Genomic DNA, 25,503 nt, shown 5'->3' on the forward strand with positions numbered 1-25,503 from the left:
CCCACTGCTCTCACCCTACTGCCTCCAAGCCTTACAGTGATGTTAGAGTAGATGACATCTAAGTTTGTGAACATTTGGCCCAGTCATGATAGATGGTTTCAGCCCCTTGGTAGTGATTTCGGGTTCTGCCTCCCCCCACCACCTTGAGCATGCCTGAGGCCCCAGAGTAGAAGCTTTGGGGGTGGGTGCTGGCCTGGCCGTCCCCACTGTCAGCCCTCAGCATGCCCCCTCAGGCTCTGACTCTCCCCCGGGGTCCCATCCTTGCTCCTTTTAAAAAGCCTCTTTTTTTTAAAGTAGATGGTGTGATGAGTAGTGAGTGAGAAGGACTGACTGCCAGTGGCAGTGATCCAATTGGTGTCTTTCAACACTGGGCTCAGCATACTTTTAAAACAGAACTTACTGGGTTGAATGCATACTTGCTCTTCCCCTCTTACTAGGAGAGAAACAGGGTCCAGAGACCAAGGTGATGGAGCAAGTCCAGGTGAAGTCTAAGAGCAGCATTAGTTCCCAGCTGCACTCTAACCAATTCCCCTCCTCAGAAGCACTGGGGCAGTTTGGAGGAGACTGAAACTTGCCTTCAGAGAGAGCAGGGTGTTCCTGGTGACCTTGGGAATTTGAGCACAGAGGTCAGTACCTGCAGCATCTTAAAAGTGAAGCAGAAAACAGTTATTACAAGAGCCTCCACAGCTGGGCTGAGCAGGTGTCAGGCTGACCCACTGCAAGGGGTGGACACAGAGGAGCACCCCTTAGGGCTCCTTCCTTAATATACACACACATACACACACACATCTCCTCACACTCACGCACACTGGGCATCAGCCATAGCCGGTCTGGGCCTCCTCCAGATGTGGGGTCTGTTCTGGTAAAAACAACTCATGGTGGCTGCTTGATGCCTGTAATGTTCAGTGAAGGTACGTCCAGTGTTGAAAGGCAGCTTTTGGTACATTGGACCAGGATTAAGAAAATGTCACGTGACATTAAAGTAATTCACATTTGTACATCACCAGAAACACGCAGGTTGGTAAACTCTCAGCAGGGCACCCTGAGCCCAGGGAGCCCCGCCCGGTGCCCACAGGGCTGCTGTCCCCACCGCCTGTCATCCCAGGCTCCCCCCGTGCCCATGTGGTTAGAGCCTGATGCTGTGCAGCACCGCCTTCCTGGGTGACCTGCCGAGCCCAGGGTCTCGCCTGCACCGTTAGCGGTTTCCAGGCATCCTCAGGGCTGCATGTGCAGGCCTGGGTTCGGGTCATGTGCTTGTCACCTCGTTTTCACCTGGCACTTCTGTTCCCGCAGATGGTCCGGCAGCGTACCCCATCCCGGTGCAGAACATCAAGCCCCTGCTCACCGTCAGCTTCACCTCTGGAGACATCAGCCTGATGAACAGCTACGACGACTTGTCTCCCACCATCATCCAGTCGGGGCTGAAAGGTACGGAGCAGCCCGCCTTGCGAGCTGGGCATCACTCCCAGGCCTGCTGACCACTGGCCTCTGCAGTCCCCTCTGCAGGGCTTAACGGAGTCTGTCCGTGAAGTCTTTTCTCTCGCTCCTCTGCTTGTCTGACCAGTCGATTCCTGTCTAGTCTCATCTTGAGAAAGCACTCCCAACAGTCACTTCGTCCTCACCTCCCCTTCTTGGGAGGAGCGGTCCTCTCAGACGGGGGCTGCTCGCCTCCAGACAACACACAGGAGCCCCCAGGGTTCTGAGGCTTCTTGAGGAGCTGGTGGTTATGACAAACCTGTCAAATTGAGGCATCCGTGTGAAGGTCAGCGGTCAGCGCTGACGGCCTCCTGAGGGGGCAGTAGGAAGTGGTGTCTCAGGAGGAAGTTGGTGTCCATCAGCATTCTGAACGTTGTGAAATGTGCAGTTCAGGAAGTCTGCTGAGGTGGTGGCTCTGAGGAACCCTCCGGAAGAGCAGTCTGCCTCTTCAGGGTCGGATGGTGCAGTGCAGAAGCTCCAGGGCGGCCTCCGGTCCCCATGCTAAAGGGGCCTGCTGTGATCTGAGTGGAGGGGGGCAAACCGGAGCGTTCGCTTTCTTTTTCCTTTTCTCTCTCCCTCCCTGTCTCTGGACACACGTGCACATGTGCAGGCACAGTCACGCACACAGACAGTGCGCACACATCTACTGGCTAATAGATGAGTCATTAATGTGGACATCTCAGGAAGGGACAGGGCCGGGCTTCCCCGATGGCTGCATGCCTGTCATGTGGAGCAGGCCTGGTTTATTTTCAATATCGAGGGGCCCACACTTGTCTCTGCATCCTTTTATGTTCCCGGTTATATAATCTTCAGAACAAGAAATGATATTATTCTTATGAAACTTACTCTTTTTAAAAGAATGATATACCTTTGGGAACTACAGCTGTCTCAATGTAATGTTATAACTGCACCAAAGAAATCCCTGCACATTTGCTCATAAACGTTTGGACTAAGATCTTTACTCAGATGTCGCCATCTAGCAAACGGCCACCTTGAGCCCTTGGGCTTCCCTGTGTTAGCTGCTGAGCATCTTTTGAATGACTTGTGTGTCTGGGCCCGTCCTGTGGGGGTCACCACCCACTTACCTATTAGGAAAAACCTGGATGGGGTTTTGGGCCCACCCAATACTCAAGCTTATTTATACCTGTCTATAAGAAAAAGAAAAACCCTCTATGTACTTTTACTTTTACTTTTACTTTTAGATGCTTTTACTGTCTCCAGTTGTAGAGATTTCACCAAGTTGTGTTTGTCCAGAACTGCTGTCTTCTCCCAGGACTGCTTTTCAGTCTTCCAGGGAAACTGGGGAACTTTGGTGACCTCAGAATGTGCTCAGTGTTGATGACAGAATCGGTGCCGCACGTGAATGAGACAGAGCTGCTGAGCTCACAGGTGGAGCTCAGGAACTGCCGAAATCTAGACCAAGTTCTGAAACCCATCCCTGTCATGGGGGTGCACCTTTCAACTCCAGCCTCTCTGCAGAATCAGCCACGGACTTCCAGAAATCAGGGATCTCTGGATAAGCCAGATCCAGTTTCAGGATCTTGAGGGAAAACAAGCTACGCTATAAATCTTACTGTACCAGCAGCTTGCTTTACCAGCAAGAATAAGTGAATCGCTCACGTTGGAATTAGACACAATGTCTAACAGCCGTTTCTTCTAGGTCCTGAATGGCTCATAGGTGAGCATCACATCTCTGTGACAGTGTGTGTGATGACACTGCCATCCAGCAGAGGGATCATCTTCTCTTCTGAGACCCCACATCACATCACCCAGATGCTGGGTGAAAGTCAAGGCCTTGATACGCACACCTATCCTTTATGCGAACTTCATCTGTCTAGTAGTGCACACAACATTGAATGAATTGAATTTAGGCTTTGCTCTTGATTTGCATTTCACTTGGAGCTTTTGTAAACTCTCTGAGTCCTCTCTGGAAGTCGGGGTCATGGCAGAGGGAAGGACACTCAGGATGGACAGTGGTGGGTTCTCTGATCTGACCTGCACTCTCATAGTTGTGCCCTTCTCATCCTGGAAGTGCCGGTACTGCAGTAGATGCATCGTGTGGTTTTCTCCGGGCTTAGGTGCGCTTCAGGGGAAACAGCAGTCCCCACCCACGGAATGAACGCTCTGAATCCATGGAATGAACACTCCCCACCCACGGAATGAACACTCCCCACCCACGTAATGAACATTTCCCATCCATGTAGTGAACACACCCCACCCATGTTGTGAACACTCCTCTTCCACATAATGAACACTCCCCATCCATGTAATGAACACCCTGAATCCATGTAATGAACACTCCCCACCCACGGAATGAACACTCCCCATCCATGTAATGAACACTCTGAATCCATGTAATGAGCACTCCCCATCCATGTAGTGAACACCCCCCACCCATGTTATGCACACTCCTCTTCCACGTAATAAACACTCCCCATCCATGTAATGAACACTCTGAATCCATGTAATGAACACTCCCTACCCACGTAGTGAATGCTCCCCACCCACGTAGTGAACGCTCCCTTCCCATGTAGTGAGCACTCCCCTCCCATGTACTGAGCACTCCCCTCCCATGTAGTAAGCACTCCCCTCCCATGTAGTGAACACTCCCCACCCATGTAGTGAGTACTCCCCACCCATGTAGTGAGCACTCCCCTCCCATGTAGTGAGTACTCCCCACCCATGTAGTGAACATCTGTGTTCAGAGTCTCTTTTGTCTTCACAAGAGAAACTTGGACACCGTTGTACGTGCTCAGTGGCTCCATTTCTGTTCAGGATGAACACTACCACCCCCACCCACCACCAGCTCATGTTGACTGCCTCCCTCTTTGTCGTTTCAGAGGTGGTGGCCCAGTGGTGCACACAGGGAGACCTCCTGGCAGTTGCTGGTATGGAGCGCCCAAGCCAGCTCAGTGACCTCTCCAGTGGCCCCCTTCTGAAGAGTGCCATGGTCAAGTTCTACAACGTTCGTGGGGAGCACATCTTTACCCTAGACACGCTTGTGCAAGTAAGGACATGTGTCGGACACACGCTTGACACCAGTGTGTTAATTTGCCCCCAACTTCCATTAAGTACTCCTGAACTATTTCTACTCATTGTAATTATCTTTGGCAGACTTTAATCTTTTGTTGACCATGAATTAAATTATACGGTATAAGCCAGAAGAAGTAAGAGGAAAAAAATGTTTTTTCCTTTTAACCAAAATATATCCATTTCTATTCCTAAATGGTGGACTGTGAGTAAGCAGAGTGAGCTAGTGTTTATCATCTTTACAAAGTAAAAATCAGCAACTTACAGAGAAGTAAACGGTTCATCTTCATTTATTTACTCTGATTTTGTTTGTTATGCCAGTAATATACTTTTACATTTAAGCTAAATTGTTGTTAAACAATAAATAGAAAAGCTTAAAGATCTTTAAGAAAGTGGGCACATGTGGGCCCCTTTCTGTTTGTTCTTATTTCCCAGAAATCTGTAGACTGCCTCATTTCTGGTGTGGATCAATTACAGGGGAGACACAATTCTACTCTCATGGAGGTATAGTGGAGATAGGTCTGACAGTGAGTTGATGGGGATGATAATAAACTAGGGACTTACGTTCTAGTCTGACCCAGCTCATCAGAGAGTTAGGTGTGCCAGATTTTAGGAAATTTGTAGTTGTGTGTGTGTTCAGTCATGTCCAACTGTTTGTGGTCCCATGGACTCTTAACCCACCAGGCTCCTCTGTCCATGGGATTCTCCAGGCAAGAATTATTAGACGGGGTTGCCATTGCCTCTTCCAGGGGCTCTTCTCTAGCCAGGGATCAAACCTATGTGTCCTGTGTCTCCTGCATTGGCAGGTGAGGTCTTTACCACTGAGCCACCTGGGAATCCAGATGCCAGCACTAATTATCTAAATACATATATTTTTAATTGTAGTAAAATACACATTTACTGTCTCAACCATTTTTTAAGTGTATTGCGTTATTGTATAACCAGTCTCCAGAACTGTTGCATTGTGTAAAACTGAAACTATGCTTTATTGTTCCTATGAATTCGACTGTTCTACTTACCTCATGTAAGTGGAACCATGCAGTGTCTGTCTTTTTGTGTCTGGCTTATTTCAACCACATTGTAGCCTGTGTCAGAATTTCGTTCCTTTTTAAGGCTGAAGAATATGCTGTTATATGTGTACAACTACATCTTGTTCATCCATTCATCCATCAGCGGATGTCTGGTTTCCTTCCAGCTTTTGGCTATTATGAATAATGCTGCTGTGAACAGGGATATACAAATATCTCTTTGAGATGCTCCTTTCAGTTCTATTGGATAAATGCCCAGAGTCAAATTGCTAGGTTATATGGTAATTCTTTTTCTGACTTTTTGAGGAGCTTCCATACTGTTTCCACAGTGGGTGCTCCAGTTTATACTCCCACTAGAAGTGTACAGAGACCCCCCACGTCCTTGCCAGCTCTTGTTGTTTTCTGGCTTTTTGGTGATAGCCATCCAGATGGTCGTGAGGTGGATCTCACTGTGGTTTTGATTTGTGTATCCCTGATGATTAGTTTGGAGAAGGCAATGGCACCCCACTCCAGTACTCTTGCCTAGAAAATCCCAGGGACGGAGGAGCCTGGTAGGCAGTCCATGGGGTCGCTAAGAGTCAAACACGACTGAGCGACTTCACTTTCGCTTTCATGCATTGGAGAAGGAAATGGCAACCCACTCCAGTGTTCTTGCCTGAAGAATCCCAGGGATGGGGGAGCCTGGTGGGCTGCCATCTACGGGGTTGCACAGAGTTGGACACGACTAAAGCAACTTAGCAGCAGCAGCAGATGATTAGTTACATTGAGCATCTTTTCATGTACTTGTTGACCATGTGTATATCTTCCTTAGAAAAATGTCTTTTCAAGGCCATTGTCCATTTCCTAACTAGATTGTTCTTTTGTTGTTGTTGTTGAGTTGTAGGATTTTTTTAAAAAGATGTTTATTGGTATAAGTTTTATTTATTTATTTATATAGGCTGCATTGCATGGCATGTGGGATCTTAGTTCCCCAACCAGGGATCGAACCTGAGCCCCTTGCAGTGGATGCGCAGATTCTTAACCATTGGACTGCTGGGAGGGTCCCAAATTACAGGATTTAAATGTATGTTTCGACAATGTAAAATCTTTTGTGAGCAGATAAGCATATTTTTTTGTTCATCTGTTCAAGCATCCAGCAAACGTATTTTGCGGGGCTCCTATGCAGCTGGGCCCTGAGCTCAGAGCTCTGAGTGCTGGAGTATAGAAGGTGATGCAGGAGCCAGTCAAGGTAACGAGCTGGAGTCACGCCCCAGCCAGAGAAGGGCAGTGTGGTTTTAAAGTGAGATTCAGCGTTGCCCAGGCCGCCTCTGCAACCCCTAGAGTCAGAAGTGGTACAAGCTGCCTGATACTAGGAATTGGAGAAATTCATGTAGCAGAAAGATGAAGAATGGAAGGAACTTAGGGAACTGGGAAGAACATTACAGAAATGGGCAGCCATGGAGCTGGAGTGGGAAGAAGCTCTGTGACCTGAGAGTGGCCAGAAAAAAGTCATAATCAGGCATTCTCAGAAAGAAGTGATGAGCACAGGGTGGGAAGCTGTGCTTGGATAGGAAATTCAGACTCCTGCTTTAGAAGTGAAGTGATTCCAAGTGAGGAGGCGAACCCGGGAGGCGCTGAAGTGGAGCAGAGTTAAGGCCATTAGCAGGAGGCTAATGTGTGTGGCAAAGTAAATGTAGATATTGGAGTCCCTGTGTGTTTGAGATTGAAGAAGAGGTTGCCTTGCTTACACAGTAACTGTGACCCTACTGCCAGTCTATTTCCTGGAACTTGGCATAGGTGCTCAGTAAGTACGTGTTCAGTGGATTGACGGATAGACAGTTACGGTTTTTTAGTTCTTTCTGTTGAATATTTGACCCGGTAGGCTATGTGCCCTCAATTAGATCTCATGCCAGTTTTCTACCTCTTGGCTAACTAAGAGACAAGTAGGAGAGCTTGGGAACTCGGCAGCCCTTTTTGACTTAAGCTCTTTTATGTCTGTTAGAGCATTTGTGAACTGAAGCGCTGAAACACGCTCCCAGTGCACTGAGCATCGTCCATGATTCTGTCTGACTTAGGGCACCCTTCCCACCAGCCTTGCATCCCCCCTACAGAGACTGTCCTTCCCGGCCATTTCAGCTTGAGGAAATCCATCGTCTCTGTTGTCCACACAGACAACGTCCTTTGGTAAATCTGCCCGAAGACTGCAACCCCTCTTCTCTGTGAACCTTCAAGGTGTTTACTACCTCTGGCACGGGTATTCCACTTTTTCTGTTCACTTGTTTTACTTTCTTAAAGTCAAAGACCACAGTTTCTCTATTTTTCTGATCTTCACTGTGCTTAGAATGCAGTAGAAGCTCAACGACCTTAACCATTTGCAAGAGTTCTCATCAGTTATCACATGAAACTAGCATAGATCCTGAGTTTAAGCCATTTGAGGCTCAGGGATAAGAGACAGACTGGCTCTCTTATCTACCTTTGGAAAAGAGACTCACATAGCGTCCCTGCATTTTAATAAATTGTTGACTCTTTTTTCATTTGAGGGTCTGTTTCAGGCATTGAAAAATTACTTCAGTAATATACAGTTAAATAACGATGCTTTTAAAAACCAAATACAGTATCGATTACGTGTGGCAGCAGCTTAACTGTCGTCTGTAATGATTCTAGAATCACGTGTCTGTACTGTGCTGTGCAAGTTGTCCAAAGGCAGGAACATTTTTATGGCAGGAAGGAAGTTAGGCAGCTTATTGGGCTGTTTATAAAAAGAACTAAATGCAGCTTAGATTGGATAATTTATTTCCAGGTTAATGAGATTATAGGTTATTGCGCACAAAGCCAGTGCCCGGCACAGACTGGTGGCAGCCTCACTTTAAAACGGATTCTCCTGAGTTACTCACAGCAGCAACGCCTGAGGCTGATGCTCTTAGAAGGAAATGCACTCTAATTCATTTTCCTTTCCTTCCTCCCTGTCATATTTTAAAAGTCTAGAGTCCATCTCACCAGCTGCTATCTGTGACCATCTGTATGTAATTGGGGGTTCCCAGGTGGCGCTAGTGGTAAAGAACCTGCCCACCAAAGCAGGAGACGCCAGAGATGAGAGTCAGATCCGTGGGTCAGGAAAAGCCCCTGGAGGAGGGCATGGCAACACACTCCAACATTCTTGCCTTGGAAACCCCATAGACAGAGGAGCCTGGCGGGCTGCAGTCTATCGGGTCACAAAGAGTCAGATACGACTGAACCGGCTCAGTACGCACATACATGATTGCATATCTGATAATCTGACCACAGAGTTTGAAGGTTGGCATCACTGACTATAGTTCAAAGGCTTCAGTAATTCAGATCAGTGTGTTTTTGTTTGGTTTTGTTTGGTTGGCTTGTTGGATTTTGGGGGTTTGTGTGTTTTAGCTTTATGAACTTTTTCTGTATTAAAGGCAGATTGGTAGAATCACCGTACATTCTGTAAGGTTCAGGTATTAATGTAGGATATTTGGGTAAAAAATTAAAAGAGGAGGAAGATAGTGTGGACACTGAAAAGTCAAGTGAGTGATGGTCATTGACTTTCTGTGCTCTTGAAGGAGACTCTTAACAAAAATTGTACTTGCCTCCTTTTGTTGAGAATTAACTCTGCCTATTCTCACAAAGCTGGCATAGGTATGCTTTTCCCATTGTTTGCTGTAAATAGATGAAAAAGTTCCTTCTGGGGTTGTCTGCTTACAAGATTCAAGAATGGTGCATGTTCTTTTAAAACGGAGGTTTGGGTGAATGAGTCCTGAGCCAGCTTTATTACTGTGGCTTAGTTTTTGGTCAGATCATTGTAACTTAATATTCAGAACTGTCCATGGCACCAACCAACACAGTTTTATGGTGACTAGTCACCACCTTGGTCTATTTACAAGTAAACTGTTCTTGAAGCTTTCCTTCTGTGTACATGCCTGTACAAACATTGAATACCTCCTTCTGTCCGGGGCTGTGAAACATTTGAAGTGTATTTCCTCTGAAAGAGATACCCACCTTCTTAGGGGAAGCTTAGGCTTCCTTGGTGACTCAGTGGTAAAAGACAAATAAGTCTGCCTGCCAATGCAGGAGATGTGGGTTCAATCCCTGGGTTGGGAAGACACCCTGGAGAAGGAAATGGCAACCCACTCCAGTATTCTTGCCTGAGAAATCTCATTGACAGAGGAGCCTGGCAGGCTGTAGTCCATGGGGTTGCAGAGTCAGACACGACTGAGCGACTAAAGAACAACAGAAAGGAAGGCAGGTGATTGGGTAACAGGAGACTTCTCTGACATTCCTGGGGTCTGACTCCCCAGCAGGGCCTCATCACCCAGAAACCACATAACTGGGTGGCCACCTTTTCTTTCTCTCAGGCCAGTGTAGCTGGTTTGACCCTTTCGTGGTCTGTTGACTCTAATCCCACTTGAACGGCTTATCTTTAACAAGGGAAGGACATCCTGCTTTTTATTTTTATTCCCCTCTAGTTTTTAGGCGCTTCCCTGATAGCTCAGTTGATAAAGAATCTGCCTGCAGTGCAGGAGATCCCGGTTTGATTCCTGAGTCGGAAAGATCTTCTGGAGAAGGGATAGGCTTCCCATTCCAGTATTCTTGGGCTTCCCTTGTGGCTCAGCTGGTAAAGAATCTGCCTGCAATGTGGGAGACCTGAGTTCGATTCCTGAGTTGGGATGATCCCCTGGAGAAGGGAAAAGCTATGCACTCTAGTATTCTGGCCTGGAGAATTCCATGGACTGTATGGTCCATGGGGTCGCAAAGAGTCAGACATGACTGAGCGACCTTGACTTCAATAAGTTATCAGAGGACCCCATGCAGTGCACACAGATAGTGGAGTAGTGGGAAGCTTTGGGCTCCAGTCACAGGAATCATCCTTGTATCCATCCATGTCCACAGCTCCCTCGGGTCAGGCCTCAGCTGAGACTTCCTCCGGGGACACCTTCTCTGTCCCCCTGCCTGAAATGACCCCTACTCTTCCTTTGGCCCCTTATCTTACTGCTGTTACCTTGCAGCATTGTCACCATCTGACACCATCAGACCATCTGTCCCTGTCACAGAGCCCAAGACCCTCCTGTCTCCCCTCCCTCCTCAGAGCCTCAGACCCATGAAGCAGGGAATTCCTTTTCTTCTGTGTCAATCCCCGGATGCCCAGCATGTGTCCGGCCCACTACATACACTTTACAGGGACTCACTGACGGACTGATGACAGCTCATAGGCGAGTATGATTGGTGGACGCACGGCATGGGTCCTGTGGCAGCAGGAGGTGAGGTCAGGAGCTCGTTGGCGTCTCTGCATGAGCTGTAAGGGGTTGAAACCAGCCGTTGACCCTCCGGGACGCCGTGGCCAGGGAGGCTGAGGGAGCAGACTTCCCCCTCTCCTCACAAGGGGCTGGCGTCTGCCACAGAGAGAGGGCAACCTGACCATCCACAGCTGCTCCCCGAGCTCCCTGTGAACGTCACACATCTCCAGCCAGGGGCCACCTGTGTCTGTCCAGCACATTCACCAGGGCACCAGGTTCCTGCCACACCAGTGCTCCCGAAATGTGTCTTGTCTTGTGCCTCAGATTTACGTGCAAAATACCTACAACAGATTAAGATCTGAATATTATCAACTGCACACCTCTAGCTTTGGTTCTAAAAATAGTCATTTTGTGCAATTTGAGAAAGCGATGAAGCCTACAGATTTGCATCTGAGTTTTTCCCTAGCAGATGACAGCTGTTCAAACGAAAACATCATCTGTGGGAGTCGTGTATATCCAGGTTTGCTGGAAGAGAATATTAGGCAGACACGGTTCTCTTCGGCTGCAGCTGATCCTGGGTGGGGGGGGGTGTGCCTGGAGAAGACATGCCCCGTGTGTGAGGCTGGGTTGGGCAAGACCGAGGAATGCCTGTGCCACCTACAGATGGGGCCCCAGAAATCGCCAAGGGCGAGGCCGCTGGCTGGAGGCACCCCACCCTGCGTCTGTGCCGCCACCTTGACTCCTGTGCTTTCTGAAACAACACAGCACTTGTAGTGAGGGCTCGTAGGCTGGGGCCCCAGTGACCAGCGCAAGAAGGCGAGCACCAGTAGGAAGCGAGCCTTGTAGAGAGGAGGAGGACATGTAAGCACCTGTGCAAGCATACACGAGGTATAAAAGGATTTTGTGGTGTGTGTTAATTTTCTTACTTATTTCCAGCTTTATTAAGATTTATTTGATATGAACACTCTGTGAGTTTAAGGTGTACAGGGTGTGGATTTGATACCCTTATATATTATAGTATGACTAAGCATGATTATGCTACTAAAAGAACTTTTGTCCTGAACTGCACTAATGGGGAGGTAGTTGCTGATGCCAGGAAGTTTAGGGGGTATATTTTTTTCTGTGTTGTCTTCCTTGTCATCATCTGTGATCACATCTTGTCAGTTAACTGTGTTCTCTGTTGGGTCTACCCTCTGTGAGGGATCCTCTTACAAGGAGGCCCATCTTGGAAGTAGTTTGAAGCCCCCAGACTGAGTGCCAGGCCCCCTGGGCCTCCTCCAGGGAACCACGGCCATGGTCCCACACAGCAGCTGCCCGGCCTTGCTGTGATGGCAATGAAAGATGAATTGTCTTCAGCCTTGCATTCTGTTTTGAATTTGAAACCAGAATTAGCTGACCCGGGAGGCTATTTTAAGCTAGTGTCTTCATGTGTTCCTTTTATCTCGACGATTGTCCCTGAAGTGTCGTGAAAGTTCTCTTCCTATCTTTTTCGTATGCAAGATCTGATGTTCCCCGCTTCCGATCCTGGCAGCCCCTCAGGACTCCATTAAATTAGGACTCCATCTGCCTGGATTGGAAGGAGCAGATTCTCTCACTGCTTCTCCATCACAGCCCTCCACCTCTTTCTTTCTTCCTTGACTGATGGAACCCCTGAGCCTTGGATTTCTTTTCCCTGATGCAGCCAGTTTCTGACTCACGTATTTGGCTATCATCCTCCCTTTTCAAAGCAAGTAATGTCCACAGGCCCCTAGAACAGCTGCCAGGAACTGTGTTCCTCTCTCTGCCCTTTCCTGCCCCGTCAGCTCAAGGATAGCTGAGAATCTGTGGATTGTCACTTGTGATAGGTCCCAGAAGCACTGTTATCTTTCGTCTCCTTTAATCCTCACAGCCCCCATTTTACTCATGGAAAAGTACAAGACTTCCAGGGTTATATAATATTCCCCGGGTCACAAGCTTGTGGCTTGAATCTAGTGTTGACCTGACTATCTGAAATGGTCTTTGTCAGGACCAAAGTGATGGGCCATCTGGTCTGCCCCCTCACTACCCCTCCAAGCCTTGGACTGCTGCTGATTACTTCAGGATCCAAGTAGGCAGGGCCTCAGTAAGGAAAAGGGGTTGCTGTACCCCAGGCTAAGTGCATCCCCTGGCAGAAATGTCATTATATGAAGTTCAGTTAGGTTTTTTTGTCACCATATTAATGAGATAATCCATGTGAAAGAATTTCGTAGCACCGTTCTGGTGCTTTGGGCTCTGGCCTGGGGACCTAACTGCTATTCACCAACAGTACTGACTCTTTATCATATGGACTTAATGTTCTCTATTGTGCTTTTTAAAACCAACATGCTGCAGATCTGTGAGATGGCTTTGTTTTGCTCGACACGGGGTGTGTGACCTCGGTTTGCTTTCCCAAGCAAACCTGACTTGCCCTCCCTTCCCTCCCCGGCAGCGCCCCATTGTCTCCATCTGCTGGGGACACCGGGACTCACGGCTGCTGATGGCGTCGGGACCAGCCCTGTACGTGGTGCGCGTGGAGCACCGGGTGTCCAGCCTGCAGCTGCTGTGCCAGCAGGCCATCGCCAGCGCCCTGCGCGAGGACAAGGATGTCAGCAAGCTGGCCCTGCCCCCCCGCCTTTGCTCCTACCTCTCCACTGCCTTCACCCCCACCATCAAGGTGAAGCCCCCCCGCCTCCTCCCTCAGCCTGCCCGCCTGCCCCCAAAGAACCGCGGGGAGGAGGGTGGGCTCAGGGAGGTAGGCGAGCATCTGCAAGCAGAGCGCCAGCCACGCCACGTCCGTAGTCCGCTGTGGTCCTCACCCCATGCGGTCTGCCCCTCACGGCCGTGTCCAAGGCTGGTTGGTCCTGGGTGATGGAACCAAGCCTCCCGTGGCAAAGGTAGCATTCCGAGCCTGACTGCCGGGGCCCTCCCAATGACCAGTCTGTCGGTTCAGTCCTGACTCAGTGGCAGCCGCTGCCGTGATTCCCGTGTGCGAGAGCAGGGCACGTGTTCCTGGAAGTCAGCTAGCTCTTCATCCACGGTTACGGGAGTGGTCAGGATTGAGCCCCATTCGGTCCTAGGGTCTGTTCTCCTCACCCCTGCGCTCAGGAGGCCGACCCCATCAGCACTGGCTGCCAGCTGTAACCTGGCGGTAACCCGGGAGCTAGTCTATTCTCGGAGTGGGTGCACTGTGCTGCCAGTCGCTGTTTAAGGGCAGCTTTCCCTCCTACCCTCTGGGCCTCCCTCTGCTCCTTAGGTTCTTTTCTGTACAATATTCTCTTTTGTTTTCTGTCTTGCTTCTAAGTATCACATTGGCTTGTTGGTTACTTTTTCTCTAAAACATCAGAGTTTTAGAACCTGTTATGATTTCCCCCGCAACCCCCTGAGTTGGTTTACAGTCTTGGTTCTGCAGTAGCGATTCTCAACCCTGGCTGCACGTTCGAGTTACTTGGGGAGTTTTGAGAACATGTCCAAGCCCAGGCCCACCGGCAGGTTCCAGTTCCACTGTCCGAGGTGGGGTCCTGGCTGAGGTCTCCCTGAAAGCTCCTGGGAGAGTCCCATGGGCCCCCAGAGCCATGAGTCCCTGAGCCGCAGCCAGTGCAGTCACCAGTGAGGCCCACACGCTCTTCCTTCCGTGTCCTGCCTCCAGCCCCCAATTCCAGACCCCAACAACATGCGGGACTTCGTCAGCTACCCATCGGCCGGCAGCGAGCGGCTACACTGCACCATGAAGCGCACGGAGGATGACCCGGAGGTGGGCGGCCCGTGCTACACGCTCTACCTGGAGCACCTGGGCGGGCTGGTGCCCATCCTCAAGGGCCGGCGCATCAGCAAGCTGCGGCCCGAGTTCGTCATCATGGACCCACGGACCGACGGCCGATCAGGTGGGGCCCTCCCCCAGGGCGCGGCGGCCTGTGCACAGGTGGGGCCTGTGGATGAAACATGAGCCAGCCTCTGCTGGCTAGGAGCGTCCTTGAAGCCGCTCTATTTCTCTGTTAAAAGTTAAGGCTTCTGTAAATGCTCCTTCTGCCAGGGTTGTGAAAGCGTTCCGTAGGGCTCTGTGGGGTTGGGGCTGTGGTGAGAGGCAGCCAGCAGCTGCCTCTGCAGGTTACTTATCAGGTGTTCACTGAGGACCTTATGTGCTGTGGAGGCGATCAGAAGGCAGTAGTGGGGTGCTGCCTGCCCACCCCCCAGAGGCAACGAGAGAGTTAAAGCTTCTGAACCTCCATCCCACTCCTCAGCCTCCCTCTAGAATGTTACTGCTGCCCTTGGCTCATCCCCCATTAGCTGTGCATTAGCTGACTGCTGAGAGCAGTGTCCACTCATCCATGGAGATCTAGCATGACGGGCCAGCCCATCCTTCCAGGAGCTCCCCCAGACTGGTCTCCGTGGGCGTGCCCAGGTGCTCCCTGCACGGTTCCCCCAGGAGCCTCCCTCCCTTCCCCCCTTTGGACAGCACTCTCCCCTGTGCCTGCCCCCACAGCTATATTTTGGACACACATAGCTTATCTGCTTCCACTGCTCCACAGCTGGAAAGGAGTTTGGCCTCAGTGTGAATTGTACACAGCGTTTCCCCCATGTCTGACTTAGATTTACACGGGACCTTGGACTTTAGATGAGAGTGTTGATGCTGGAATGAGGCAGAAGACTTGGGGGCTGTGGGGACGGGGTGTGTGTATCTTGCATGGGAGAAGGACAAGAATTTGAACAGGGCAGCAGGCTAGGGTGCTGCAGACCGTGTTTGGAGACAAGGCTTTTAGGGGCAATTACGACTGAACGAGGCTGTAAGGGTAGGGTCCTTATCCAGTATGACCGTGGCCTTGGAAGGAGGAGAGTGGTCTCTGGTCTCTCCACACATGCTTGCTGTGTAAGGACATGGTGAGGCAGGACTGTCAGCAGGAAGGGAGAGCGCCCTCGCCAGAACCTGATCCTGCTGGCACCCTGATCCCGGACTTCTGCCCTCCAGACTGAGAAAGTAAATTTCTGTTGTCTAAGCCCATGTGAGGTATTTTTGCCATAAGCTTCGCTCCATAGACACCTTTGCTCTGAGCATTTTCACTGTGAAAAATAAAATAACTCACTGATAGTTTGGTATGACAGCTTGGTTTCAGGTGGTTGAAATGGCAGTAGTATTAGGGGATGGGCCCTTGGGGAGGTGATTAGTGCAGGAGGGCAGGGCCTATATATCATGAGCTCAGTGCCTTGTAAAAAGGGCTGCAGTAAGATTACCGGGCCCTCCTGCCACAGGAGGGCACAGTGAGAAGCCCGCAGTCCACAGCCCCGAAGAGGGCAGGCCTGGAACCCAGCCATGGTGGCCCCCTGACCTGGGACATCCAGCCTCTAAAACGGCAAGATTTTAATTTCTGTTGTTTATAAGCCACCTGGTGTGTGGTATATTATTATAGAAGCCCGAACAAACTAAGACATTAGGAAAAAGCAAGTAGGAGTCCCATAGCGATGGTGAAATCCTGGCCTGCACAAGTAGGTCAGTGTTGAGTGGACGGTGTGTTGCAGAACTTGCTCAGGTCAGTGGACTGGCTCGTTGCTCAGGAACCCATGGAAGCATCCTGTGGGCTCACAGGTTTCTGAATCGTAGCCAAGCTTCCTCTGATTCAGGAATAGTTCATAATTATCTAATTATAGATAAAGCACTACTCGGGGTGGGTGATGGGGCTTGGATGCCCAGCACTAGGGCTTGCTGGGTGCAGGAGTTGTGTTCCCTGGTCTGGGCAGCAGTTTAGGGCTGTGGTGGTGACACAGATGGGGCGTCAGCGGCCTCCCTGCCCGGCTGTTCTGCTCTGCCTCCTGTGGCCTCCGAGAGGCCCCTATCTGCAGATGTCACCTCCATGTGCTCAGAAACCTAGAGACTGGTTTGAATGAACAGATTCATCCTTGAAGATGCAAGTAGCCCTTTTGAACGACCAGATCTCTCATATTCTAGAAATAATTTCATTCGGCTTCTTTATTACTTTGCAAGGTAATGTTCTTGGAGCCCCAAGGGATGAGGAAGTCAGCAAAGGAGAAGGGTATTTTGGGGGAAAAGTCTAACATGAACTCCATCTGCTTTGTGGCTTAGTGACGGCCCACTCCCTGCACATCGCCTTCGGCCTGGGGCCTCCGTCTCTGGCCTGGTGGCCGGCTGGCTCCCAAACAGGCCCATCAGTGGAGTCCACAGCTACCGCTCAGTGTCTGCTGCTGGAGTCCTCTTCCAGCCATTGTTCAGAGCAAGCTGGAACCCACAGGGGGTCTTCCCAGGTCCGGGGGCAATGACAGGGCTGGGAGGGCCCTGAATCGGCAAGCCGCTTGCGTGGCCTGGGTCCCAGGGCTGCTGAGAGCCCATGTGGACCCAGACTGATGCCGGGGGGTCCTGTGGCATGAGAGTACAGCCGATTTGGCTCCAGCTTTCCACATGGTAAATGGGGCCAGGCTGTTTTGTACATTCCAGAGGCGTTATAGTTCATACCCATGTTGATAGCAACTGGAATAGCGTGAAAATGTAGAAGGAAAACTGTCCTGCTCCTTCCTGTTTTAACCTCTAGACTAAAAATGACAGCCTGTGGAGTGAGTCTGTCCTCTGGTTTCTAGTAACGACTACTGCTAGGGGCTAATCGGGGTCACTCCCCTAAATGTTGCTGCTTGCTGTCTCACCAGATGAAATCTACGGAAACAGCTTGATTTCCACCATGATCGACAGCTGCAACTGCTCAGACTCCAGTGACATTGAACTGAGTGATGACTGGGCTGCCAAGAAGTCTCCCAAAATCTCCCGAGCTAGCAAATCACCCAAACTCCCAAGGTAACCTAGACGTGCAGGAGTGTGCTCCCTGCTGTGTGTCTCTGGAGATGTGTCAGGGGTGTGTCTGCAGCAGAGTCCCACTGAAACCAACAGCTGAGGGGCACAGGCAGTGGGTGTGCCCACCTTTCATCCGGAAGGCCTGCCTGCAGCCGTGTTAGCTTCTCTCATCCTCTCCTTTGCAACAGAAAAAAGCGTCCAGGAGGAGGTCTGCTAAGCACGCAGAACTTCCAAGGGTCAGCACCAATGGTAGGTGCCATGGGGGTCACAGCCAGGGAGCTTGTTTTATCTTCCACTTTGAGAAGAGTAAGGAAGAGGCTTTACAGTGTATGCAGCATGTTAAAGAGAACGTCAAATTGTTGTTCAGTCACCCAGTTGTGTCTGACTCTTTGCGACCCCACGGACTGCAGCACGCCAGGCGTCCCTGTCCCTCACCAGCTCCCAGAGTGTGCCCAAGTTCATGTCCGTTGCATCGGTGATACCATCCAGCTGTCTCATCCTCTAACGCCTTCTTTTCCTTATGCCCTCACTCTTTCCCAGCATCAAGGACTTTTCCACTGAGTCAGCTGTTTGCATCAGATGACCAAAATACAGGAGTTTCTGCTTCAGCATCAGTCCTTTCAATGAGTATTCAGGGTTGATTTCCCTTAAGATTGGCTGGTTTGATCTCCTTGCTATCCAAGGGACTCTAAGAAATCTTCCCCAGCACCACAGTTTGAAGGCATCAATTCTTTGGCACTCAGCCTTCTTTACGGTCCAGCTCTCACAACTGTACATGACCACTGGGAAGCCCATAGCCTTGACTATACGGACCTTTGTCGGCAGAGCAATATCTCAGCTTTTCAACACACTGTCTAGGTTTGTCATAGCTTTCCTGCCAAGAAGCAAATGTCTTCTGATTTCATGGCTGCAGTCACCATCTGCAGTGATCTTAGAGCCCACAAAGAGGAAATCGGTCACGACTTCCACCTTTCCCCTTCTATTTGCCATGAAGTAATGGGATCAGATGCCACGATCTTAGTTTTTTTAATATTTATTTTTAAGTTGGCTCTTTCACTCTCCTCTTTCACCCTCGTCAGGAGGCTCTTTAGTTCCTCTTTGCCTTCTACCATCAGAGTGGTATCATCTGCATATCTGAGTTTGTTGATGTTTCTCCCCCCATCTTGATTCTAGCCTACAACTCATCCGGCCCAGCAATCCTCATGATGTGCTCAGTGTTTGGATTGAACAAACAGGGTGACAGCAGACAGCCCTGCCTTACTCCTTTCTCAATCTTGTTTTATCTTCTACTTTGAGAAGAGTAAGGAGGTTTTTACAGTGTATGTAATGTATTAAAGAAAATGTCAATTACATGCCTATACTTCTGTAATGGGAAAGTAGTGAACTAAAAATTAATAACCCTAAAGTTTGTCATAAGGAGTGGCAAAACGCTAAGAGTAGACAGAAGGGCCTATGTTGTTATAGATAAGAAACCCAGCATTCCCCGTCTGAGCTCCCTGACCTGGACACCGATTTCCTTAAAGGGTGCATTGATCATCACTGAGACCCTCCCCTCTAAATATCCTCTAAAGTTCCTGGGTGTTGCAATCTCCAGAGCCGGCCCTCCTTCCTGTCGTCTCCCAGTGAATCCCCCCACCCTGCAGCCAGGCTGGTTGTCCTCAACACAAGAGCTTTAACCAGCTCCGTCTTCCTCAGCCCTAGATGTCTTATTGAGTCCTCAAGCCCATATATGTGAGGCTCCGTGCTTGCCATATTCATCTTTATAATACTGTACTCTCTGGGGCAGATTGGCGTTAAACACATGTCCCCCATGTCATAACCACAGAAACCGAAGGAAAACTTGAGATCTGCTAGTTTAGTTTAAATATAGTGGTGAAATGCTAGGTCAGTCTGTTGAAATCTGAGTATCATGTATTAGGACCTGTGAAGTAGCTGTGGCCTTCAGGTGAGAAATAACTCTTCCCACCCGCCATTTTCCCCAGGATTAATTTTGTCAACCCCTGACAGAATGCATTTCTAAACACACTATTTGTTGTTGTTGGTTAGCTGCTAAGTCGTGTCTGATACTTTTGCAACCCCTTGGACTGCAACCCACCAGGCTCCTCCATCTGTGGGATTTCCCAGGCAAGAATACTAGAGTGGGTTGCCATTGCCTTCTGCAGGGGATCTTCCTGACTCATGAATTAAACCCAGGTCTACTGCACTGCAGGTGGATGCTTTACCACTGAGCCATCTGGGAGGCCCAGTATTTTGTAGAAAGTGAAAGTTAATTCTCAAGTGAAAGCATTAGTTGCTCTGCTGCTGCTGCTCAGTCACTTCAGTCATGTCCAACTCTGTGCAACCCTGTGGACTGCAGCCTTCCAGGCTCTTCCGTCCCTGGGATTCTCCAGGCAAGAACACTGGAGTGGGTTGCCGTTTCATTCTCCAATGCATGGAAGTGAAAAGGGAAAGTGAAGTCACTCAGTCGTGTCTGACCCTCAGCGACCCTGTGGACTGCACCCTTTGGGGCTTCTCCATCCATGGGATTTTCCAGGCAAGAGTACTGGAGTGGGGTGCCATTGCCTTCTCTGGTTAGTTGCTCAGTTGTGTCCAACTCTTTGCGACCCCATGGACTGAGGCCTGCAGGGTTTCTCTGTCCCTGGAATTCTCCAGGCAAGAATACTGGAGTGGGGTGGCCATTCCCTTCTCCAGGGGATCGTCCCAACCCAGGGATCGAACCCAGGTCTCCTGCACTGCTGGCAGATTCTTTACCATCTGAGCCACCAGAGAAGCCTCAAGTAAAAGTTCCTTACAAATGAATCACTTGATCTAACTGCAGTTTATTTTTAAATATATATTATTCCACATACAATTCTGTCCTTCTTTCCTGATGTTCATAAGGCAAAAAAAGCAGGCGGTATGGACTTGATTAAATTAAGGGCCCCGCCCCTGAGAGTGTGACGTCCACAGGGGCTGCTCGAGAGTGAGGAGGTCCAGGGGCCTATGGGTAGGTGCCTGACCCTGGCCTGGTCTCTGCAGGATCAACATCGAGGCCCGGAAGTCCCCCAAGCTGTCGCGCGCTGCTCAGGAGCTCTCCCGCTCTCCTCGCCTGCCCATGCGCAAGCCGTCCATCGGCTCGCCCAGCCTGGCACGGAGGGAGTTCCCCTTTGAAGACATCACTCAGGTATCGGAGCCCTGCTGCCCTTCCCCCTTGCACGTGCATGAGGGCGGCTGAGCCCTGGGGACCGTCTCCATGCCTGGGATGGCAGCCCCTCGGGGCCCTTGTCACCTCCTTGTCCCACTCGGCTTCCCTCCCACCTGGGGATCCCCGTGGCTGCCACGAGAGCCTTCTCGAAGGCAGCTCTGCTTGAGACATCTCCTCACGTCCACCGCAGGACCCCCAACCACTCCTGACCCCTCAGTGACTCCCAGCGTCCCAGGAGCCCAGCCCTGGTCACAGCCCCACGTCTGGCTGGCCTGTCTCCCTCCTGGCCCCCTTCACCCCGGGGCCACTGCCTTGTGGTTGACTGCCTCTTCCACTTTCTGCCTGCATCTCCCTATCAGTGGGCCCACCTTCTTGTCTGCTCCCCGTGGTTTCTGTCTTCAGGTTTCCAGGTATAACCACCTCTGTCCAAAGCCTGCCTTCCCTGGCTTAGCCACAGTAAGGCCAGTGCATCCTGTTTATGCTCCCTTATCCTTTCTCGGCGACTCCCTCGTGTGTGAATAACTACAAGCCTTATCTCCTCCCTAGGGTTATAAGCTGAGGGTATGTGTGTATACAGGTTTTTTTAAACTATAATTGACCTGCAACACTACTGTTAGTTACTAGTGTACAACATAGTGATTTGGTATTTTTATACATTTTAAAATGGTCACTATGATAAGTCTGCTTACTGGCTGTCACCATACAAAGTTATTACAATGTTATTGGCTATATTCTCCATGCTGTACATTTCATCCCTGAAAGTATTTATTTTGTAACTGGAGTTGTAGCTCTCAATCTCCCTCAATTTCACTCATCACCCTCCACCCCGACCCCAGCAACCACCTGTTCGTTCCCCATGAGTCTGTTTCTGGTTTATGTTTGTTCATTTGTTTTGCAGTCCACGCATAAGTGAAGTCATGCAGTGTTTGTCTGACACACTTCACTTAGCATACGGCCTCCAGGTCTGTTCGTGTTATTGCAGATGGCTAATGCTTCACTCTTTCCATGGCTGAGGAATATTTCAGTGTGTGTGTGTTTACCACAGCTTCTTTACCCATTTATCTGTTATTGGGTGGTTAGGTTGCCTCCATGTCTTGGATGCTTTAAATAATACTGCTCTGAACATTAGAAGTGCACATATCTTTTCATATGGTATTTCAATTTTTTAGTTTTTTGAGGAACCTCCATACTGTTTCTCACAGTGGCTGTACCAGCTTAACGTTTCTACCAGCAGTGTTGGAGGGTTCCCTTTCTTGAGCTGGGTTTTATTCATCTTTATTATTGCTTTTGCACCTGTGTGTGTATACATGCACACACACACACACAGCCTATGTATATGTGTGGTTTGGGGCACAGTGATAACTTTTAAAATTTTTTGAAATTTAATCGAATGAGAAAACAGATAATTGGGTGGTCTTGGCACACACAGTTATCAGTACAACTGATGTTTCCAGGAGAAATAAGAACTCAAGGCTAAGAGTGGAGTCAGAGCTTGGTACCCTTGTAGTTCAAGTGACTGGGCAAAAGGAGAGGCGAAGAAAAGTGTGCCGAAGTCACTCTTGTGACCTTTTAACCTCCCCACGCATGGACACACTGGGATCCGTCCACCCCTTGCTCCCGACCCGAGAACCACAGCCCGTGAGCCACCATTTGGAAACAGGGCTGATGTGCTCTCATCACCGTCTGGTCTTGAAAACAGTGGAATGACACAGGGTGAATATTTCCATCAGCAGCCACCACCAGCAGCTTTTAAGCAAAAAGTGTTAGCATTCTTACTTCTTAAGTGATTGATAGAAAATATGGAAACAGATTGTGATTCTTCTTCTTTTTCCCCACAGCACAACTATCTCGCTCAGGTCACGTCTAATATCTGGGGAACCAAATTCAAGATCGTGGGCTTGGCTGCTTTCCTGCCAGCCAACCTCGGTGCAGGTAAGCGCTGCACCCGCTCTGGAGCTCGGGCTCAGGAACCGATTTCAGCCTCCGTGGTGCACAGTGAGCTCTTACAGCACCGGAAGACTAGCTTGTATTTCCCTCCAAAGTTTGACTCAAGCCACCATGGTTTAGTGGAGAATAGAATTATTCTATTCAATTTTTTTCCCTCCAGCGGTGCTTTCATTTTTTTTATACAAGCCCTGGGTGATAAAAATAGCCAAAAGCGCTGATAGGTTTTCTGGTCATTTTGATTTCTGGCCTTTTACTGTGGGCAGATTTTGGTACCAGTGTCCTCAGGTTCTTGAAGCAAAAGAAATTTCTGAGCAAAGTCAAGAAGAGAGCATTAGAGGCTATACGAACAAGTTGGCTGACTGTTAGTGCAGTTCTTAGTGGTAAATCTTTATAGACTTCATTTTCGAGTATCAGTTAAATGTCATGTCTGTTGGAAGCATGAGACATTGGGGAAAATGGAATCGGGAGGACAGAGCCGAGCAGGAACCCAGAGCATCTGGCACTCTCTGTACCCAACTCTAGTGAGTAGCTCCAACTGCTCACATTTATTTGGCCCTTTTATAGAAAGCATGTGGCAGTTCCCTGTAAGTCTCTATCCTGATGTTTAAAGTAAGTCAGACAAGAATTCAGTCCTGAATAAAAGCAGAATTTGATTCCCCAAGCTTGGCATTGCAGTTATCATAACTATTTTCACTAAATTATCCTTCTGATTACAAATGAGGTTTTTTCAAAATAAATTTATCATACCCAGGTCATTCCAAAACAGAATTTGTCTTTAACATGTGAAATGTATGTGGTTCTGTGGACAAACTACTGGCAGAGTGGCTGGGCAATGTGTCATGTAGACTGAGAATTTGCTGCGTCCAGGTGTTTATTGTTCCCACGTCCACTCTGTGTCCCGGTTAGGGGTTGGCGGTCTTGTGCCTGGAAGGGCTCCCCTTGGGCCCTGGGCTCTGCCTACATGAGATCTGTCTTCTGACGGCAGAGCCGCCGTGGCCCCGTCTCCCTTCCCATGAGGGGTTCTGCTGGCGCCTTGGCTGTCCTCTGCCGCATCTCTGTTGACAGTGTGTCCCTCCTCCTCCCCACCAGTAATCTACAAAACCAGCCTCCTGCATCTCCAGCCGCGGCAGATGACCATCTATCTCCCGGAAGTTCGGAAGATTTCCATGGACTACGTTAATTTACCTGTCTTCAACCCGAATGTTTTCAGTGAAGATGAAGATGACTTGCCAGGTGTGTTCACGCATGTCGACCAGTGTGTCACGAGCCCGTACTCTCTGTTAATGGTGGGGGGACAGAGTGGTAAGTGGTTGAGGATTCCAGCATGTCAGCTGTGCCTGCGGACACAGTTCGAAAAAGGTAACAGCTTCCTCAGTCAGGGTGGAAGGTGTGTGAGGTGTCGCGGGAGAAAGGGCATATCCTGTCGCTGGGTTGGGGAGGAAGAAGCCACCAGAGCAAGGACGATTGCAGGGCCGTGATGCCTCATGTTCACAGAGTACTTCACCACCTCGTTACCCTCATGGTTTTCCTCTTGGTCCCATGCCCAGATAAAGAGACGTTATCAGGACCAGTCAGGACTCAGAAATCAGAACTGAAGCCCAGTCTCACCGGCCCTAGGCCAGCCCTCATCCTCTCAGCCCCTGCTTAGAGAATGACATCACTGAGATGACCCTGTGCCCACAAAGCCTGGTTTCTCAAACCTGCCCTGGCTCCAGGGTGGAAAACCTGTGCATTTCAGCCTCTCTCTCTCTCAAGTGCAGTGCAGGGTTCTGTGCATGGAAGCCTGATCTGAGTTAAAATCTGGTACAAGGTTTTAAAATTCCAGTTTACAAATTTGAGATATTTGCAGCATCTCAAATTAATTCAAGTGCTTTCTGGTCAGGGGACTCTATTTTGATTATTACTAGATTAAAATGATTTGTAATTAGTCTGCCAGTTACTTGTCTGTGACTATTCTCAAAAAAGCCTGCCTGCAATTATGTAAATACAGGCTCTGAAAAATCTCTGGTTTCTGAGCCAGAGGAACCCTGCATGGTTCACGGACTTCTGTTCCTGGTCATTCTCAAACAGAGGGGCTCTGCTCCTCCCCATGGAGTGCAGGGCGGGGGCCTCTGATCCCACCTCAGGCCCTGAGCGTGGGGACTCGCTTGACTTCTCTCAGCCTCGGTTTTTACCTGTAAAGCAGTGGTGCTTGCTCATGGTAGCTGCCTCTGGTTCTCTGACAGCTTCTCTCTCTGAGTGGTGAAGCAGATGTTATCAACTCACGCAGTCCTGATGGGCACGGTCTTGGAACTGCAGGAGCCTGCCGTTTGGCAAGGCTGCACACATTTGAGCATATAGCCCATGCCCTGCTGTTCATAGCCTCGGATATAGGTGTGTCTTTTACACTTTCCCCATGTTAGCCTCCGTTCTCCTGGAAGGTGATGGGTAGAGCTCTGTCTGATGCTCAGCTGTGGTCATAATCGTCTGCTGTTCCCTGTGGATGAGGGGCTTACACTCAGTGCTCAGAACATGACAGAGACCCTCCTTCAGTGGGGAAGATGCCTGCCCTCAGAGTTCCGTGCAGAGGGCAGAGCATCTGGAAGAGGAAGTGGAACAGAAAGAGTAGATTTGAGATGGGGCCCGGGTTCAGGCAGCCAGGAGGTCATGCTGTCTCACTAGAGCACCCAGGGGCGGGGAGAGTCTGTTATAGGAGCTGAGGGCAGGCTTGGCTTTTCATGAACCAGCTGGCTTCATGCTACAGTCCTGGTGAAAGGTCAGCCAGCCTCTGCGATTAGCCTGTTAAACTCTGTTTCCTGCTCACACACTAGCAGCACTCACAGGCCTGTG

At 49.7% G+C, this 25,503-nt stretch overlaps 1 protein-coding gene across 4 annotated transcripts in view; it reads left to right on the plus strand.

The window, feature by feature from the left end:
• The window catches only part of TULP4 (TUB like protein 4), a 197,865-nt gene that overhangs the window by 165,240 nt on the left and 7,122 nt on the right, over positions 1–25,503 (plus strand). For all 4 annotated transcript variants that reach the window (XM_060419298.1, XM_027972621.2, XM_060419299.1 and 1 more), the window contains 8 exons: positions 1,294–1,428; positions 4,317–4,483; positions 13,203–13,427; positions 14,400–14,634; positions 17,402–17,546; positions 20,562–20,706; positions 22,566–22,659; positions 23,764–23,907. In XM_060419298.1, the coding sequence (XP_060275281.1) occupies positions 1,294–1,428; positions 4,317–4,483; positions 13,203–13,427; positions 14,400–14,634; positions 17,402–17,546; positions 20,562–20,706; positions 22,566–22,659; positions 23,764–23,907 (1,290 nt within the window). The remainder of the gene's footprint in view (positions 1–1,293; positions 1,429–4,316; positions 4,484–13,202; positions 13,428–14,399; positions 14,635–17,401; positions 17,547–20,561; positions 20,707–22,565; positions 22,660–23,763; positions 23,908–25,503) is intronic.

Source organism: Ovis aries, chromosome 8 (genome assembly GCF_016772045.2).
Source record: "Ovis aries strain OAR_USU_Benz2616 breed Rambouillet chromosome 8, ARS-UI_Ramb_v3.0, whole genome shotgun sequence".
NCBI classification, from domain to species: domain Eukaryota; kingdom Metazoa; phylum Chordata; class Mammalia; order Artiodactyla; family Bovidae; genus Ovis; species Ovis aries.